General features: G+C 47.4%; 1 protein-coding gene across 1 annotated transcript; it reads left to right on the plus strand.

Annotated features, from left to right (window-relative positions):
- Window positions 1–6: 6 nt before the first annotated feature.
- Window positions 7–18,145, plus strand: ADAMTSL4 (ADAMTS like 4). The gene is made up of 15 exons (XM_042440019.1): window positions 7–596; window positions 1,060–2,203; window positions 4,152–4,254; window positions 7,022–7,158; window positions 8,047–8,251; window positions 8,634–8,806; window positions 9,273–9,381; window positions 9,650–9,961; window positions 10,764–10,893; window positions 11,459–11,663; window positions 12,847–13,020; window positions 13,353–13,526; window positions 14,213–14,392; window positions 15,052–15,196; window positions 16,185–18,145. Exons 1-15 carry the CDS (start codon window positions 316–318, stop codon window positions 16,322–16,324), a joined length of 3,612 nt encoding a protein of 1,203 aa, XP_042295953.1. The 5' UTR covers window positions 7–315; the 3' UTR covers window positions 16,325–18,145.
- The last annotated feature ends 1,935 nt before the right edge of the window (window positions 18,146–20,080 follow it).

Genomic DNA, 20,080 nt, shown 5'->3' on the forward strand with positions numbered 1-20,080 from the left:
CGGAACTGCCAGTCTCCCTACCAACGCGTCCCCTGGGCCGGGAGGACAGATCCAGTGCCACCCCCGGCATATCCTCCTCAGCCTCCTCACCAAGTGGAGAGATCCACCAGGCCACATTTGGCCCGACCGGCCTACCCATTGCACACCGACAGGAACGCTGGTGCAGCCCTGACCCTTCCCAACCAGGGCTCTGTCCTCCCATTTCACAATCCCCGGCCGCCCCCTCCGGCCGCCCCCTATAGCTCCCCAAACCGCTACTCTCGGCGCGGGGCCTTTCCCACTGAGGAGTGGCCCCAGACTCGGCCGCGAAATGTCATGGCCCCCCACCAGAGCCACCGGAGGGACCCCACCTCTCCTCGGGAGCAAATTTCTGCCCACGCTTCATCCCAAAGACCACCACATGGTGCCCATATTAGGACCCCTTCCAGACACGATGGGCCGTCCACTCACGGGTCCCTCCCCTTGTTTAAGCCTCTGAGGAGGGATGGCCAAAGCGCAGGTCCAAGACCTGATGGACCCCATCACAGCAGCCAATCGGATAGTGGGCAGCACCGCTGGGGAGCTTCTCCGACACCTGGGTCTCAGACTGGCCGGAGGTAAGAATCGGGGTCCTACTTTTGGGGTGAAGTCCAGCATGTACTCGTGGCTTCCATGGTTGTGAAGGGGGTGGTGAATTTGCCCCTGGTTTTAGTCATAACATTAAAAGATGTATTGGAAGATCTGTCAAATGTGAATTGGGGAGACAGAGACAGCATACCTTGGAACAACTTGTGTCACAGTTTGGACTAAAACCCAAAGTAGTTTCACCAACCCATTGACAAGGAAGCGAGACCAGAGAGGGTCAGGCAAAGAAACTCATCCATTTGCAATATCGGGTTAGTTTCACATGTGTGTGTTTATGCCTTGATCCATTCTGGCCCATTTCCTCTTAACATTTGCCTTAATTTATTTCAAACCTTGTTGCTATTTATAATTAAATATACTACAGTATATTTAATATAGGAATAAAGTGATGGCTAAAACCAGACACTCCACACAAATATACCTTATGTCTTCTAGGTCTCGGGTTCGAGAGTCCATCAAGCCCGGCAAGTACGGCTATGGGAAGGTGCCCTTTGCCTTGCCCCTCCACAGAGACCCAGCTGATGGAGGTCCCTCCCGATCTAAACGGCACAAAGAGGGACATGTCACTGGACCACCTCCACCGCCACCGCCTCCCCCTCGCCCGCCATCAAGGAAACCCAAAAGCAAAGCAATGCGTTCTTCCTCCTCCCATGAGGAGGTGGCTGGGAGCCGGGAAAAGGACCCTCCATCCACTGCACCTGACCCTCGAACCCGTGACAAACAGAAGCAACCTCCGCCAGCCAACGGTGCAACTCATTCCCACGGGGTGGTCCCAGAGGGACGTGATTTGGGGCACAGCCACACTGAAAAGAGTGGTCCAGAGCACAGTCCTCAACCCTTGGAACCCGGTGCAGCCATGGCGTCACACCACAAGGCCTCGGGGGGAGCAGAGCATCGTGGGAAGATGGGTGATGCTGAACAAGGCTTGGCGGCACGAATGCCTGACCCACCACCGCCACATAACCCAGAAGCCTCTGCAAGACCCCAGGAACAGCCTGGAGGAAGGGAACCCCCTTTCATGGAGTTAAAGGGCAGGGAAGGTGGGGTGGCAGTGGAAGCGGGCACTTTGACATCAAGGGTGGGTGCTCCCGCTTCTCGGTCGCCCTCCTTGGGGGTCGGTCTCCATCCTCAGGGTGAGGTGGAACTGCGTCTAGCTCACCGGGTCCTGAGGAACCACAGCTCTGCTTCCAAACAGAAGGAGCTTGGGGTGGAGAAGAGCCACCGGGCCGCGCCAGAGTCTTTTCATCGCTCCACGGGCCACGCTCACCGGCATTCCCAGGGTCAAGCTCGGACACGGACGCAGAGGCAGAACGAGCCACGGGTGGCTGGTGGCGGCGGCGGCGGCTACGGCACCCGGTTGACCCACAGCCTCTTTGTGGACCAGCCGGTGTCCCCTCCTCGGACGGCGGAACCCGACGTTTGGCTGCTAAACCGTGGGAATCCCATCCAGTTCCAGGCCCAGGGTCAAGGGCCGCCCCAGACGGGAGCCGAAGTGCCGCAGTGGAACCTGTACTATCCTGGAACGGAGATTTTCCACTGCGAGGGAGAAAGCAAGCAGTACAAGGCCTGCAGCCAAGAGGTGAGGAAGGGGGAATTGCTTTGCAGGTGGGCTTCAGCTTGCAAACAAATACACATCAATCAATCAGTCAATCACCCATCAATTGATCGATCAATGGCCCCTCTGTTCCAGGCAGCCTTTTGGGAGATTGATCCCTATGCCACCCATAACTCCTTCATGACAATTGAACCTTTTTTAAAAATCTGGATTATTTGATGAAATGAGTGAATAAACTGGCAATAAATTGGGGAATACTTCTGGAGAGTTTAGATACTTGTGCCGGGTCTTGATAGTTTGAAGAAGCATAATTGAAAAAAGTTTGACAGCCATTCTGGGATACCAGCCAGAAAAGACGAGACAATTCCTCAATTATATAGCCAGCAGACTCATGGTTTTTGAACTCTTCACCTCTGGGAAAACCTTTTCCCCGATGGCTTGTCTGGCACGGATTGGTCCAGTGTAGGAAAAAATTGGACGTATTCTGAAAGGGCCCTTTCACTTGATTCGGGACACTTCAAGGGGGGGAAGCATTTAAAAATGCAAAAATATTGTAAGCGGAAGGCCACCTTGGAGAATGTGGGAATCCCAGTTAGACTGGGAGGCATAGATTGGTTGGTATTGAGACTTGTAGCACAAAAATAAAAAATCCTCCTGCATCCTTCATTAAAATTCCTATCTGGGGTGGTTTAAACGAACAAGCAAACCCATACTGTAGCATTGCTAAGTTCGCAAAATAGCGATAAGAGCCATAAGCAATAAGACTAAATACCAAAAGAAAGTACTGTGTTGGTTTTTAAAACCTAGCCATGCATGCTTCAGCAAAATGAACGTATTGTCCGCAATAATGGATTGTGAAGTTTGCACAATCCTTTGTCTTTAGGAAGGACCCACACCCCAAAATGTGAGATTTAATTTTATTTTTTTTTGGCATCTTGTTCAGTCTGTGTAAAAGCAAAATAATTTCCTATTCCCAAACAGAGAACATGCCTTAAAATAAGGGACACTTACTACCCTTCGAATAAGGGACATCCTTTATAATAAGGGACACTTGCCAGCCCTATAAGGGACAAATATTCTGGCTTTAAAATAAGGGATATCCCTTCTAAAAAGGGACACCCAGCCATCCTATACAGGACAAGCTTTCTGGTCTGCAAGTAAGGGATAGCTTTTATAGTAAGGCCCTATAAGGGGCAAACTTTCCAGTCATCCTTTACAATAAGGGACACCTGGTGACCCTACTGTAGTGTGTCCAAATTTGTACCCAGAGCACAGATCTGGAGTCCTGTTCTGCTTTTGTCTCTCTCTTTTATTCTCCTTTTATTGAATAAAAAAGAGGGTTTTATGAAAAGAAGAAGAAAATAATAATAATAACAGGGTTTCATGTTCCAAGTAAAGGCCCTGATGAGTTCCCAGGGACCAGAGCCATAGGCGTTGGTTCTGACGCTTTCCAAATTCGCCGGATCGGCCCACCGGGACGAAAGGGCCAGCGTTTTTTGGCTGAACTGGGGTCGAGGTCTCCTCCGTGGAATAGGAGGGGCGTCCTTGGACTGACGTTACTCTGAGAATTAAACCAGAGCTCATGGAAAGTGTGTTGTTTTGGACTGCAAGTCCCAGTATTCCCCGATTCTGGGACTTGCAGAATCAAATCACATTCTCTCAGCCTCAAGGGGAACGCAATGGTGGCAAACCTCCTCTGAACAAACCTTGCCAAGAAAATCCCAGGATAGGGTTGTGATAAGTTGGAAACAACTTGACGGCACACAACAAGCAAAGTTACTTTTTTGGACTACAACTCCCAGAACCCTTCCACGCCAAGTAATAACAGTAGCACTCTCCAAGGCAAGTACCATTCCCAGACACTTGGAAGTAGTATCCAGAGGCTGTGTTTCAATGTCATGATGGTTTGAAATCTCCCTGCCTCCCTTCTCTGCTCCCATCCCTGGTCATTGTCCTTTTTTCCTTTCCACAGCCCTGTCCAGCTGAGCGCCCCGATCCAAGGGCCGTCCAGTGCGCCGCCTACAACCGCCAGGAGTTTATGGGCCGCTTTTACGAATGGGAGCCCTTCACGGACGGTAAGACTCCGCCAAGCAAAGCCCCAAAGCCCCAGCTTCCTAATGCAGATACGATACGAGGCTGGCTACTTTAATGGCAGGTTTTGTGCGACGTCGTGCGAAATCATTTCGCGTAATTACATGATTTTTCTGGCATAGTCACGATATGAACTCCTGATCTCTTTTGTGTGATAAACTTCTATGATGATGATGATGATGATTGGTTTGCCTTAGGGTAGCCACAAGTTGGAAACAACTTGAAGGCATGCTATGACAATTTTTCATGGACTCATCCTCTACAACGCTAGAAATTTTGGGGGAAGGAAATTTTCATTGCGGGGAAAGAAGGAGAGCCCGCCGACCATTCTGCCTGGTCCGGTCCTAGCAGTCTATGCTTGCATGCAAAGGCCACCCACCATCGTTGCCCACCAGATTTTTTTAGGACAAAGTGGCTTGGTTTTTAGACACTTGCAGGAAGGACGGCTGCCCGCATCCCGTCCTGTGGCAATTAGCTTCCTCCGTGGCTTTCTCTTCCATCTCCCTTGTGGCTGCCTCTCCGTTCCCTCGCTGAGATCTTGGCTGTGCCACAGAGGGAAGAGAGCCAGCTCTCACGGAAACCGAGAAATAGGATCCAGACCGTTCTTTCGGTGCCAAATCCTGCCCGCCTCCCTCCGAAAGCAGCAGCTGAGACCTTCAGCGATGGATGGGTGCCCTTCTCCGTCTTCTCTCCCACTCTTTAATTTTTTAATTATGAGTTTATAACAGCCCCAGGAGGAATGCTTCTCACCACTGTTTATATAATAATCCACTTTGGAGAGGCTGGAGGAGACCCAAAAAGCTGAGAGCACACACCCTGCAGCTGTCCAGATTTCATAAAAAGCATAGAGTTGGAAGAGACCTTAAGGGCCATGTAGTCCAGCCCCATTCTGCCATCCAGATTTGACAAGGAGGATCCCTATTAACCCTTTGCTAATTAAAATTGTTAATTATTTAATGTTTAACGGTTGTTTTAATCACTGGTAATATAACTGTATTTGATGGGAGGGTAGGGTTATAATGTATGATATGGTATTGATATGGTATTTTATTGGTTTGTTTTAATGTAAGCCGCTTCGATCATTTGGAGGCACCGGATATTATTATTATTATTATTATTATTATTATTATTATTATTATTATTTGCCATCCCACTTCTTCAGCTGCTTGTAAAATGTCCTGGTTTCTCTTGCTTCCTCCTACTTTTGCTTCTATTGCTGCAAACAAAGTCCAAATTGCAAAAGTCCTTTGCACACAATTCAGGATGGAGAGAAAGGAAGGGGATAAATCTTGCCCTTCTCAGTTGGATCAAGCAAAAGCAAACTGCTGCAGCATCTCCTAATTTGTGTGTTTTTCCCCATTGATAACTTTTGCCATCCTGACCACATCAAGGCCTCCAAGAAATGTCCCTCTTTACCCCCAAAATGATCTGATTCTTCACGAACCATTCTTGGAGTTTGGGGACAAAAGTCCCCAGATTGAAAAAGAAAAGAATAATGTGTGGGAGAGGAAACGGTGTTAGTCAGAACATGGAGATGTTGTGCATTTTTTACTACGATACCCAGCATCCTCTAGCAAACTGGCATGATTTGGGATTCTGGGAGATATACTCCACAAAGGAACATTTCTTCACTCTCGTCCCAGCATTTCGTAACTATGCTGGCTGGGGATGCTGGATGCTGTAATAAAACAGAGCAACTTCTCTATATGCTTTGGTCCCAGCATCCCATGAGCTGTGCTGGCTGGGGATTCTGGGAGCTGCAATCCAAACACAGAGAGAACCTTCCTATTATTTGGTCCCAGCATTTTGTGGCTGTGATGGCTGCGGATTCTGGGAGCTGCAATCCTCCCCAAAAGCAACTTTTCTATGCTTTGGCTCCAGCGTATCACGGCTGTGTTTGCTGCAGATTATGGGAGTTGTCATTTATTAATAAGGCACCTTTTCTGAGCAGTGGGATTCTGGAATTTGTAGTCCAAGAGACTGGGGATGCTGGGTGGTGTTGTCAAAAAAAGAACCAGCAACTCTTCCAGGCTCAGTCCACTGCAGCGAAGGCTTTAGATAAACATTTTTCCTGGGAAGTACCAAAATAATACCCTTTAGATAAACAGGAGGAGGGGAAGGGGAGGTTTAGAAAGCCTGCCTCCGCCGTTTATAATCCGGAGCCAATATTTATGTTTTTTGGCCTGGATGGGAGAGCGAAGGAAGCCGCACAAGGAAGGCTTTGTCTCTCTCTCTCTCTCTCTCTCTCGCACTCGGGCCCTGCCAGGTTGGAGTCCGAGTCGAAGTCTGGCCTCTGCATCCCAGAGGCTCGTCTTTATTTTTCTTATTTTATTTTATTTTTTGCAAAAAAACAACATTAAATAAATTGAGAAATGTCAGGAAAGACTTCAGTTGCGACGAAAAACACACATTTGTGGCTCTTGGGTGGAAGAGACACACAGGGACTTTTTAACCCCTGGCTGCACAAGAACTTAAAATCCCTTTAGTTTCTTACTTCAAATTAAGAAATGCATTGAATCCAAATTGCCCTTTTGTCCTGTTTGTTATGAGTACGAAGTGCATATGCAACATAAATGAATTTTGTGCTTGGATTCGGGTCCCATCTCCAGAACATCTCATTATGGACATATATATTCATAATACGGATGTGGCCCAGAAGGTTACCTGGGTGCCTGGGAATGGGTCCTTGCTTGTTCGCAATCCTATGAACGCACAACCCATCCTTTTGCTGTGTGTCTTTGTGTCTTGCAGTGCAGGGCTCCCAGCGCTGTGAGCTCAATTGCCGGCCCATCGGCTACCGATTCTACGTCCGTCACACGGAGAAGGTGCAAGATGGCACGCCGTGCGAGGTAGACTCCCCAGAGATCTGTGTCGCTGGACAGTGCCTGGTGAGGTTTTCTCATGAATTTGGGAAGTCATTGGGCTTTTGGGAGGTTTGGGGGGTGGCAGGGTGATCCTTTTTTTGGAACCCATAATCCTTCCGTCCTGGGAGTAACATTTCCAAATGTCAGACTCCTTAGGAACAGGGGAGAGGATGGATGGATGGATGGATGGATGGATGGATGGATGGACGGATGGTGATATATAGCTAGTTGAGAGATGGATGAGAGATAAATAGATGGATGCTGTATATACTCGTGTATTAGTCGACTTTGAGTGAACCGAGGGCAAGTTTTGGGGCCAAAATTATGGATTTTGATATGAGAGAATGAAAGATAGACAGACAGAAGTAGGCAGGTAGGTTGATAGTTGAGAGATAGAGAGACAGATGGTATGTAGCTGCTAGATAGATTAGATAGATAGATGATGGACAGATTGGTGAATGGATAGATAGACAGATGATACATAACTACATGATACATGGATGATTGATAGATGGATGGATGAAAGATAAATAGATAGATGGATACCATATATACCCATGTATAAGTCAACCTCGTGTAAGTCAAGGACAGGTTTTGGGCCCAGAACTATAGATTTTAATATGATAAATGAGAGAGAGAGAGAGAGATAGTTAATACTAGATTAGATGCATAGATGGATGGACAGATGATATATGACTAAAAGATAGATAAAGGAGGATGGGTGAGTAGATGGATGGATGGGTAAATGGATAGTAGATAGGTTGATAGAAAGGACAGATAGATGATTAATCTCAGGAGGAGAAGGGACAGTTGAGGCCATTGAAGGGACGGAAGGGGATTCCTTCTCCTTGTGGGTGATACTCAGCTCTGCAGTATTTCCATATGCATTCACCATGTCTCTTCCCTCACCAGAGACCCGGCTGTGACGGGATCCTGGGTTCAAATCGCACACTGGACAGTTGTGGGGTGTGTGACGGGGATCACACCACTTGCAAGCTGGTGGTCGGCAACTATACCGACACGGACGTGCCCATCGGTTACCACCGCATCTTGGAGATCCCCGCGGGGGCGACACGGATCCAAGTCAAAGAGATGAGCGGCAGCCCCAACTATCTCGGTTGGTAAACTACCATTCCTGTGGACCCTAAGATGGCTTACTTAACTGTCACAGTCACAATTTTGAATAAGTTTACTTAAAACTTCATTTTCTTATTTCTCTGAAGTCACTAAATTAAATGCTATGACAGGCTGAGTATCCTTTATCCAAAATGCTCCGGGCTAGAAGTGCTTTGGATTTTGGAATACCTATATTTACATATATACGTGTAATGAAATACTTCATTTGCCACAACAAACCACAGATCCCAGGAGTCCATAGGATGGAGCCATGGCAATTAAAGTGATGTCCAACTGCATTATTTCTGCAGTGCAGATGCAGCCCGAGAGTCTCTGTGTTTCAACGGCGACTCCATTTTGTTGTCCCTCTCTTCTTTTCCCAGCCCTTCGGAACCACAACGGCAAATCCATCATCAATGGAAACTGGGCGGTGAACCCGCCAGGCAGCTATGAGGCGGCTGGCACCGTTTTCGTCTACAGCCGTCCAGGGAACGACAGGCGGGAGGGTGAATCCCTGACGGCAGAGGGTCCCACCACGGAGCCCATAGATGTGTATGTGAGTACGCAGTGGGGGGAGGGCAGGGGAGGGAGAGGCGCATCCCCATCAGCACACTTCTGACTGTGAGAAAGGACCACCTTCCATTTGGGTCTTAAAAATCAAGATTCTAGTCCTTAAGGCGGGATGGTGGCAGTCAGTTGAGTAATCTTAACAAAGCTCTACAGATGGAGACTACTGGATACGGAGTTTCCCAGTTCTTTTATGTCTGGGGATGCACTAGGACTAGGCCCACCTTTGGCGGGATGACAAGCCAAAGAGCATCTTCCTCAGAGCTGTTTGATATGAAAGCCACCCTTAAGCTTTGCGTTGGCAGATGCCAGCAGCCTAACCTTACAAAGACTATTCAGTATATCACAGGAAAGACCATTCAGCCTAACCCCACAAAGAGATCCTTCGCCTTTCCTTCCTGAGCGCCGTTCGGCCTTTCCTGGGTGATTTTTCTCTCCTGCCCTGGTTTCTGCAGATGATCTTCCAGCAAGACAACCCCGGGATCTCCTACCAGTTCTTCCTGGCCTCACCCCCGGCGGAGACCCCTCACCACAAACCGCCCCGTAACCCCCGGCAAGAGTTTGGTGAGACGACCTGCCTCTTTTACCTATCAGTACCAATAGCGGGAAGCTATTTTCCCATGTATTGCCTTCCAATGCATAATCATTGTTAATATTTCATATTATTTTTCATATTGTTTTTCCATTGCTCGGTTAGTTTGATTACCCTCGTTGAAGTGGCTGCTTATTTTTTCTGGTGCCTGTCAAAGAAGTTGGGAATTAGTGCTAAGGGTTCGAGTTATGCCACCTCTTTCTGAACCCCACTTTTCCTCTCTTTTCCGCCCCATAACAGGTGCATTGACGCTGGTGTCCCCTGTCCACCCGCTGGAATCTCCGACTGGTCACCTGCGGCCGCTGGCGGGCAATTCCCGGAGCCTGACCCCTCCGCGCCTCTCGGTCTCCTCCAGCCAATCCAGACGGACTCAAGGTGTGGCACCTCCCCCGGCTGGCCAATCGGGACGGAGCCCCGGGACGCTGCAGCGGAACGTCCGCGTGCCCCCTTTGCCCCCTCCGCCGCACCCCATCCAGCATCACCCCGAAAGCCCCCATGACTTTTACTGGCGCCGGGCCGGAAACACGGAGTGCTCAGCCACCTGCGGGAAAGGTGAGTCCGTTCGTCAGCCTTTTCTGCTGTGTCCCTCTAGTTGACTGCTCCTGTGCATGGAGGTTCACCATTTCATGGTTTTGCAGAGCGGTCCCCCTCCTATCCTTTTGAAAGATTGCTGATACACACACACACACACACACGTGTGTATGTGTACGATTCTATGATTCCATGTATATGCACAGGTATATGTACATATTATTATTATATATATGCTGTGTGTGTGTGTGTGTGTGTGTGTGTGTGTATGGTGATTGAAAGCTGCAGCTGGAGATCAAGAGATGTCTGGTTGAAATCTCCCCTTCATCCTAAACTCACTGGATGACCTTAGGCAAGCTGCTCTTTCAAAGCCTCACTCCTCATCTCTGCAGTTATAATCCTGGCTGACTTTAAAGGGTTGTTGTAAAGGTTGTGACTGGACAACACAGGTAAAACACTGTTAAGCTTTGCTGTTGTCATTGTCGTTCTTTGTATCCAACATTGCAAAGTGGTTTGGATGTTGGACTATGATTCCGGAGACCAGGGTTCGATTCCGCGCTTGGCCCTGAAACTCAAGCTCTGTTCGTCCAGATGTTTGGGATTGCAGATTCTGGGACTTTTGGGGAGATGACATCCAAGGCCTCTGGAGGACCAGAGTTTGAGAGCTGCTCCTCTTACTGACAGAAACCCCATGAAGCCCTAATTTTTTTGGAATTTTATTTGGCATCTTCTTGCAAGTCTTAAGGACTAGAAACTGGGCGGTGGGCTTTTTCCGCCCCCAAACCAACCAAAAATCATTGCCATGAGTGTCCTTTCTTTGCAGGCTTCTGGCATTCGGTCTACATCTGCATCTCTAGGGTTTCCCAAGAAGAGGTGGGGGATGAGAAATGCCACCTTGTTCCCAAACCCATTGTGTCCGAAGAGGTCTGCAACACGGAGCCTTGCCCAGCCTAGTGAGTGTCTTCAATTCCTTCCCAAAACCTTTTCTATACAGAAAGGCTGCTGCTGCCCTCTGCCGGCGCGAGAGGCACACGGAAACCTCCTGTGTTTCCCACCATGTTCAATCCTTTTCTCTGGTGTTTCAGTAGATTACAAACTAGTGAACAGCTTGTTCCTGATGGTCAATCCTGCTTTGATCATGAATTTCAACTGCCCCTTACTGCTGTTTTGCAAACTTGGTCACCAGAGTGACCAGACGTCCTAACTGCAAGGGAGTAGAAGGCGCCATAAAACGTTGGTAAGCCAAGGGAGAAAAAACGGAGAACGTTACAAAAGGAAAGCTACAAATACTCATTTATATCAATATCAGTTGACCCCTGGAGTCTACATAAATGATCAGGGGCCACATGTCATTCACAAGTCACACTTTTGGGACCAGCCTAGCAGCCCTTGGAAAGGGGATTCCACATCCTGGGAGTCGGCACAAAGGAGGCCCTGATGTTTGGGTGACGTTACAAGCGGTTTGGTTTGCTTTCTGCTCACCGTCTCTCTCTCTCTCTTCTGTCTGCCTTGTTCCAGCTGGGATGTGGGCGACTGGTCGGCCTGCAGCAAATCCTGTGGCCTGGGCACCCAGCACCGCCAGGTCCTCTGCCGGCAGATCTACGCCAACCGCAGCACTATGGTCCACCCACAGCGTTGTGGACAACTGGCCAAGCCCAACGCCACCCAGACCTGCCAGGTCCAAGTCTGCAGCCACTGGGAGATCCACACCAATTGGAGCTCGGTAAGCAGGTTGCGTGTATATGGAAGGGGTAACCTACCTAGGTTTAGCTTTAGTTTTGGCAGATGCTCAATTCTTGTTGGAGTGAAAGTGGACTGTGGAGGGACAGTCAACACAAACTTAGGCATTTGGGGTGATCTTTGGGTTCAAAATGAGTGGGGCTCAGCCCTTTTGAGGGTGTCTCCGTGGGTCGCACTTGTCCCACCCCAAGGTAGATGAAAAGCCAAACGGAGAAAGAGAAAAGTAATGGAAGAAACTTGGATATATGGTCTACGCTCAGAGATGGAGAGACAACAATTCCCTCTCAAGAAGATTGGCTCTTTCAACCTTACGGATTTGGGTAGAAATTGATAAGATGACGATGATGATACATGAGAAAACCATGACAATCCAGGGATTAGGTTAAGAAATAACAGAAGATGTTGATTTAATCCATGTAAAATATAGAGAGATTTTTAAAATAAGAAATGTGTTGTATTTGTGGAGGATCTGATAGGAAATATTTCATTTACACTTAAGTCCAGGATAAGGACTCATATTCCTGATTAAAAGAGAGATGTCTATGTTAGGAAGCCTGGAAGCCATAGTTCCCTTGTATTTTATTTAGTTTTAGTTTAGATCCTGTGTTAGGTATGTTATCCCTGTGTGTGTGTGTGTGTGTGTGTGTGTGTGTGTGTATATATATATATATATATATATAGTAGATAGGAAGTGTGTATAGGAAGTGTGTATTTGTTTGTCAGAACACAGAAAAGCTATTTTGCCCTAAATATCGCAACCTAGGAAGGAAAACAATGCAAAGAACCTCATTATTATTATTATGAACGTTTATTTATAGAGCGTGGTAAGGTTTGCACACCAGAGATCAGCCCTGGTTGGAGTTTTGCATTCCCTTCCCACTTTTTAAACCACCTTGCTTTATCCCTGGTGGCTCAGTGGTTAAATGCCTGTACTGCAGCCATTCACTCAAAACCACAAGGTTGCGAGTTCAAGACCAGCAAAAGGGCCCAAGCTCGACTCAGGCTTGCATCCTTCCGAGGTCGCTAAAATGAGTACCCAGACTGTTGGGGGCATATTAGCTTACTTGCTAATTAGCTTACTTGCTGTTCACCACTATGATCTTTGGAATAGCGGTATATAAATAAAACAAATTAATTAATTATTTTCTCTCCTCGCCCATTTTTAGTGCTCCGTCTTGTGTGGCACGGGCCACCGGACGCGCCGTGTCCGCTGCGTCAGCAACGAGGGTACCTTGCTGAGCGACGGCGAATGCCCGGGCAACCACCGGCCCAAGACCAGTGAGGCGTGCGACATGGGGCCTTGCGTGCGGACCTGGTTCTACAGCGAGTGGAGCAACACGGTACCTCTCCATTTCTCCCTCCTTCGCTCTCCTCTTTTCCAACCCTTTGGTGCCATCCTTCTGTCCCTTTGAGCATCCATTTTGTAGCCTTATTGCTAATTGAAAGACAGAGAGGTGCATGTGGGGTACTGGTTTGAGTGTTGGACTATGGCTCTGGAGACCAGGGTTTGATTCCTTACTTTGGCCACGAAACCATTGGGTGACTTCTGTAAGCTAACACTTTTTGGAGTTCAATCTAAAACCCAGAATGGACTCGGCAGCCCAGTTGTAGAAGCTGCCCTTTTCCTAATGCCTGACACTTGTTTCTCATTCGCTATTTTCCTTCTTCCCAGTGTTCAGCCGAATGTGGCACTGGGATCCAGCGGCGTTCGGTGGTGTGCCTCTCCAGCGACGCCAGCGGAGAAGCCGAGGAGAATTGCGCAGGCACCAAACCGGCCGACATGCGGGCATGCAGTGGCGGTCCTTGCCGGAGGGTGACCCATTGGTACACAGGGCCCTGGAGCCTGGTGAGCGATGTCAGATTGGAGGGGGGACGGGGTAACCCACGCGACCCTTTGGAACAAGAGCTGGGAAAATACGGCCCATGGGCAATCTACAGGACAGGGATGAGAAAATGTGGCTCGCAGGCCACATATGAAACAGGGTTGGGAAATATGGCCCACAGCCATATATAGAACAATGGTGGGGAAATGTGGTCTGCAAATCAATTTTAAATCATGTAAAGTGGGTTCTTGGTATCTGGTGGGACTTAACCCGAAATCTGTGGATGTTCAAGTCCCATTAAGTACAGTGGCATAGTGAAATGGCACCCCTTATATAAAATGGCAACATCAAGGTTTGCATTTTGTAATTTTCCTTTTGGGAACATTTTCAAGCTATGGATGGCTGAATCCATTGATGCAGAATCCATGGGTACAGAGGGCCAACTGTACACAGTACAAGTTATTTTAAACTATATTTGACAAGTTAAAAGAAGACAGATGAAAACCAGTCAAAACTCTGTTGGAACTCGCTGAATTCTTTCCCCCCCTAGTTTGGGGAAGTTACCCTTTTACAGATTACAGGTCCCTGAATTCCCCAACCCCTGTGGCTGTGCTAGTTTGGGGATTTTGGAAGATGTAGTCTTTTTCTGCTCTCCTCCCATCTACTGACCATCGGCTGTCATTTCTCCATTCTCTCGCATACACAACAGTGCTCCTCCGACTGTGGCACCGGCACCCAACGGCGCGACATTGTCTGCGTCAGCAAACTGGGGACGGATGTGAACGTGACGGAGGCCTCAGAGTGCGCCCACCTGGAGAAGCCGCCCTCTCTCCAGCCTTGTCTCGGCACTGCGTGCGAAGCGCTCTGGTTCTCCACCGCCTGGAGCGCAGTGAGTGGGGGAGAGGATCGCACTGGACACTGTCCCAGAGGCTGGGAATTCATTTGGACACATGGGCGAAGACCCATTTTGTCCTTGGATTACAACTCCAAGAATCCCCCTGGGCAGTAGAGGTTGAGTCTCCCTTACCAGAAATGCTCAGGACCAGAAGTGTTTTGGAATCCCTGAATTTGCACATAGGTCTGTAATGAGATGTTTAGACCAAAGTCTAAACTTGAATTTTGAGTTTAGACTTGTGTCCCATCTCCAAAAGGTATGCTTCATATACATCTTACGCACATAGCATGAAGGTAGTTTTATACACAGTACTTGAAATAATTTGGTGCATGAAACAAAGCTTGTGTAGACTGAACCACCAGAAAGCAAAGGTGTCGCTATTTCAGCCACTCATGAAACAAGTTTCAGATTTTGGAGTATTTTCGGATTTCTGGATAAGGGCAACTCAACCTCTATGGGGGATTCTGGGAAGCTATAGTAAATGGGGAAAGTCCTCTTCAGCTTCCAATGGCACACCTTTGTCTGGCATTTCTGATCCCATGTGTCCAGGCGAGGGAGGTCCCCCGCTTGACCCAGAACAAGAAATGGCTTGTGCTCTCTGCCATCTGTTTGCAAAGTTTCCCACGGCACCGTTTTCGTTTCTCCCTCCCCAGTGCTCCCGGTCATGCATGGGTGGCGTCCAGGTGAGGGAGGTTCAGTGCTTGACTCAAAACAAGACCCTGAGCAGCCTCTGCCCGCCGGACCTCAAGCCGGCCAAGAAGCGCCCCTGCAACCCCCAGCCCTGCCTCCAGGAACTTGGTAAGAAACCCTGCCCGGACCCCGCTTGCGACTCAAGGCCGGAGCCCTAAAGGTGGGACTGGGAGGTAGGACCATTTTCTACGAAACGCAAACAACCCGTGTGGCGTGCATTTCGTCCAATCCATACGTCTGGGGAAAGGGCAGGCATGATGGGAGACATCTGCGCTTGGAAAAGGTGGGCAATCACAGCTCCCAGAACCCCCCATGTTTGCTGGAGATTGGGAGGACTGTCCAATTTCCAGACCTTTGCTTTGAAGATGAAGAGATTTTTTGGTTGGGTTTAACTCCTCTTCCCTCTGAAAAATCCCCTGGGATTGCAAATTTGGTGCAGGGCGGACACCCCCAAAAACATATTAGGGTTAAAATCCAAGCAATGATAATGTCCTTGTTTCCCCAAATACTAATTACAGATAACGCAATTGCTTGTAACATATTATCTCCAGTTTTCCAATGCTTCTAACATCATATTTCTCAGCCTCTTGTGCATTATTTCCAAACTTTTCTATATAACACTCTAAACAATACTAAATAAAACAATTAAAGTGTTGTTTCTCAGCTTCTAACACAGTATGAACTTCTGAATTGAGAGCAGCATGGCGTCATGGTTTGCGCGTTGGACTATGACTCTGGAGACTAGGGTTCGATTCCCAGCTCAGTCATAAAACCCAATGGGTGACCTTTGGGCAAGTGACACTCTCTCAGCCTCAGAGGAAGGCAATGGCAAACCTCCTCTGAACCAATCTTGCCAAGAAAACCCCCAGGATAGGCCCAGTTTAGGGTTGCCATAAGTTGGAAACGACTAGAAGGCACACAACACTCTGTTTCCAAGGGTTACTTTCAGGTAAGTTATCCATTTTGGAGCACGATTCCCGTAATATCTGAGATTGCTGAACAATGTGGTCCAAAGAGGTAGCTTTCCTAAGCTCTTTGCTGTTTGGGACAAAGTCTTGCTGCTCCATATCACTGTTCTGTTATCTTTCCCCGGCAGATGAGAACTGCAAGGACGTCCTCCACAACTGTCCGGTGATTGTTCAGGCTCGCCTCTGCGTCTACGCATACTACAAGTCGATCTGCTGCGCCTCTTGCACCCACGCCTTGGAGAGGCGCCACGTGGGACCCAGCCGGTAACCCTGGCCGACGGCGGACAAGTGGGATCTGACGTTTGCATCTTTGCTTGAACCGGAAAGTTGGGGCCCCGTTTGTTCGCGATCCCCAAACCCAGTGTCGTTCCACAGCAGACCAGGAGGGAGACTGTGGCAAAAGACATCCGAGACAAAAAGGAACGAAAGGGATTCGAACTAAAGAATGGAGGCGCCTCAGTCCGTTTCTGGAGGAAGCATCCTGTAAAGTATCGGGAGAAAAACGCACCTCTGTTTGAAGGACCTCGGCGGAGTCTTCTACAATTCCTTGAGACTCACTTCCCTTCCACGACGGTGAGAACAGAAAGGAGACAACGCACAAACTAGTTGTGTATGGTGAAAAAAAATGTGGCGATAAGAGCGAGGCTAGAGAGAGACGGAGCCCGTTCGAAACTGTGCGGACAGTCGAATCCCAAAACGCTTCTCCTTCCGCTACAAAAGTGCATTCTGCAACCCCACTTTTTGAGATACTCAACCAGACACAAGGGATCCACATTTCCACTGTGCCAGTGTAAGACTATATCAGTGTGATAGTAGCCAGTTGTTTGGAGAGACGTTGTGCATGGATTTTTTACAGCTCTGTTGTTGCAGGGTCTTTTTCTCCAGAGTGCTGGCAGGCTTTTCTTCTCCAAGACCCACATATGCATGGCACCAAATATTTGAGCAGTGCCGAATTTAGCAACCAGACGCCGATAAATGCACCGGATGAAGCAAAGAGGTCCTGGCCTCTGCAAGGGTTTGGACCTGCCAGCCATTTTGTATTTTGCCTCTGGTCCGAAGCATGGTTTTTAAATATATATATATGTGTCTTTATGACAATAGCATTTCAGTGGGATGGCAGAACAGTTACGATGCTCCTTTCTGTTGCAAAACCCACTTTGTAAAGGTTTTCTGGATATAGCCGTTCTCTCTTGGCGCAATTTGGGGATGTCTAGGACAGAGGGTCCTGGAAATGGTGACAGTAAACACCAGATCTCGCCATCATCTCAGAAAACGTTTGGATGGTTCCATCTGCGGAAAGATGATTTCCAGAGATAGCCGAGGGATCTTTCCTTTCCAGACCAGTTTGCCGATCTTCCCAATTCGGGAACCTCGAGTTTTTAAGGGAACGCTGCCATTTTAGAGAACGCAACTCTAGAAGGATGACTAGTCTCAATTTCTGCAGTCTTTTCTAGGTCTCTGCTATTGCTGAGTTTTCTATGCAACCCGGAAGGTGGCCAACTCTTTCATGAGCCCCTGTTCTTGTGCCTTTTAAGCTGCCGTTCAAAGGCACAAGAAGAGGGTTATTAGCAACTGTAAACCTGGTGCAAATGGTTGTTTCAGTTGTTTCCCTTCTTTCCTACCAGTGTTGTCAACTGACCAGAAAAGCTTGCTCTTGTGCTTCTTGCAGAACCACCAACCACTGAAATTAGGCAGTGAAGGTTTGGAGGGGTAGCATTGAGATAAAACACCCCCCTCAATGGTATATCTGCAGATGAAGTGGCTTTTAAAAGACGGAGGAGCATGGCCCAGTGAAATAGTTGGCAAACATGGACTATCCTAGAAGCGCACCTACACAATGGAGCGATAAGAAAAGAAAAATAAGCATTTTATATATATTTTAAAAAGGCCTTTTATAGAAATGGTTCAGAGTCCTCAAATTATATAAAATGACAAAGTATAAATATAAATATATTATATTATAGATAAAGCTCTATGATGAAGCTGAATGTATCTCTAGATTGGTTTTGATGCCCTCACATCCCATACTTTTGTTTTCTCTTTCCGGTCCAGATCTAATTTATTTTGTATTAAAGATTATTTGACGTTTGCGGCTGGTGTTTCCGTCTTCCGACCTGAAAAAGACACTCACTTTTCTAGGAACATACAACTTTGCACACAGAAAACGACACAAACAACTATCTCCTGCACAGAAAATGCTTCAGTCCATGTGAGTTTGGACTTGGGTCCCACCTCCAAGAGAATCCCACTATGTACCTATATGTATCTATAGGTATTCCAAGACATGGATCAATCAATACGTATCCAAAATCCCAAAGAGTCCTGGTCCCAAGTGTTTCGGACAAGGAAGGCTCAACCTGCATTTCGTCCCCAAAGGATTTGGCTGCCATATTGGACAACTCCAGAAGCTGGGGCTTGCCTCTTATTCCAGCCTTTCCTGGCTTTGACCCCATTTGTAGATCCTCTGGAACCTAATCTGATCCCTAAAGAGTGTTTAGAAAGCGCCCCGTGCAAACGGCATGCGCCAACGCATCCGTCTTGGGCCACTCCTCTGCTTTCCACCGCGTATATATATTGACCCAGGGGGCTTCCTATTAAAACTGTATGGCGGCTATGTGGGGTTGTTTTCCCCACTTTCTTTTGCAGCTCCTGTTTTGTCTTCCAGGATATATTCAAAGATAGATTGCGCTTGCATGTGGAAGCTCTGTTTAACTACATCTATCAAGGAATCCATCATCCCCAAGACCTCTTTTCACCGTTGCACCAATGCCTTTGGGCCGATGAGGCTCATGTAACCCTAACCCTGTATTTATGTATTATATCTATTTGTACCCCGCTCTTTCCCCATATATGTGTGTGTGTGTGTGTGTGTGTGTGCGCATGCAAATAGTCTGCAATGTCTGATCCCAAGCATTCTGGATAAGGGAAACCCAACCTAGAACTCCTTGGAGTTTAGCATTAATCCCAATAAAAGATTCAGATTGGGGCAGTAAAACTGGACTCTTCTTTTAGATGCTGTTGGACTAGAGGTCCCAGCAGCCCCAAGCCAGCGTAGCCAATGGGGCGCTGGGGATTGTAGTCCCTAAGCCCTGAAACAGGGAGCTGGGGTTTGGACACTGTTTGGTTTCCTTTTTCCTTGAGTGACGGAAGCGTCCTCCAGATGCAAAGGTCAGAGACTATGGCAACCAAGCCCAGGGCAAAGGATGCCTTCTCCTGCCCTGCCTCCAGTTCTCGTTTCTGGCTCAGCTGCTGATAAAGACACTGGGAATCGCACCCAGAGCCCTGAAAAACAGAGTCTGCAGCGGAATGCAAAGCCACGTCACAAACGTTGTAACGCAACAACATGGGAAAACACAGCGTCTCTGTCTCACGGGCGGCTGGTCTCTCAAATGAGGATAGAGACATGTTTGGAGCATGTCCGCTATCAGACATGCAGGAGTTCCCTGTCGTTTCCTCCTCCGCCAGATTTTACGGAGGCTCCTATAGGGTTTGCCTGAGTTATAAGTTTAGGATCATTGCAGGCCTTGAGATTTCGTGCACTCATGTATTTCCCCCACAAATATTACAGTATATAGATTATATAGAATATAATATTATATATTATATATAGTGAGATTTTATACACTCATCTATTTCCCTATGAATATATATACACATATACATATACATATATATATATATATACACACACACATATGTATATGTACATATGTGTGTGTATATATATATATAATTATATAGTATATTACACATATATGTGTGTGTATATATTTATATAATACATTATATATATATATATATATATATATAGAATATAGAATATTAAATAGTGCATTATATATTATATAGCACATGCCTTGAAATTTATATATATATATTATATATATATATATATATATATATATATATAATTCATTACATACATTATGTATGTATATATCGAGCACATGCCTTGAGATTCTGTGCACTCATCTGTTTCCCCAATATACTGTATATAGAATATTATACATTATATAGTACATTA

This window comes from Sceloporus undulatus, chromosome 9 (genome assembly GCF_019175285.1).
Source record: "Sceloporus undulatus isolate JIND9_A2432 ecotype Alabama chromosome 9, SceUnd_v1.1, whole genome shotgun sequence".
NCBI classification, from domain to species: domain Eukaryota; kingdom Metazoa; phylum Chordata; class Lepidosauria; order Squamata; family Phrynosomatidae; genus Sceloporus; species Sceloporus undulatus.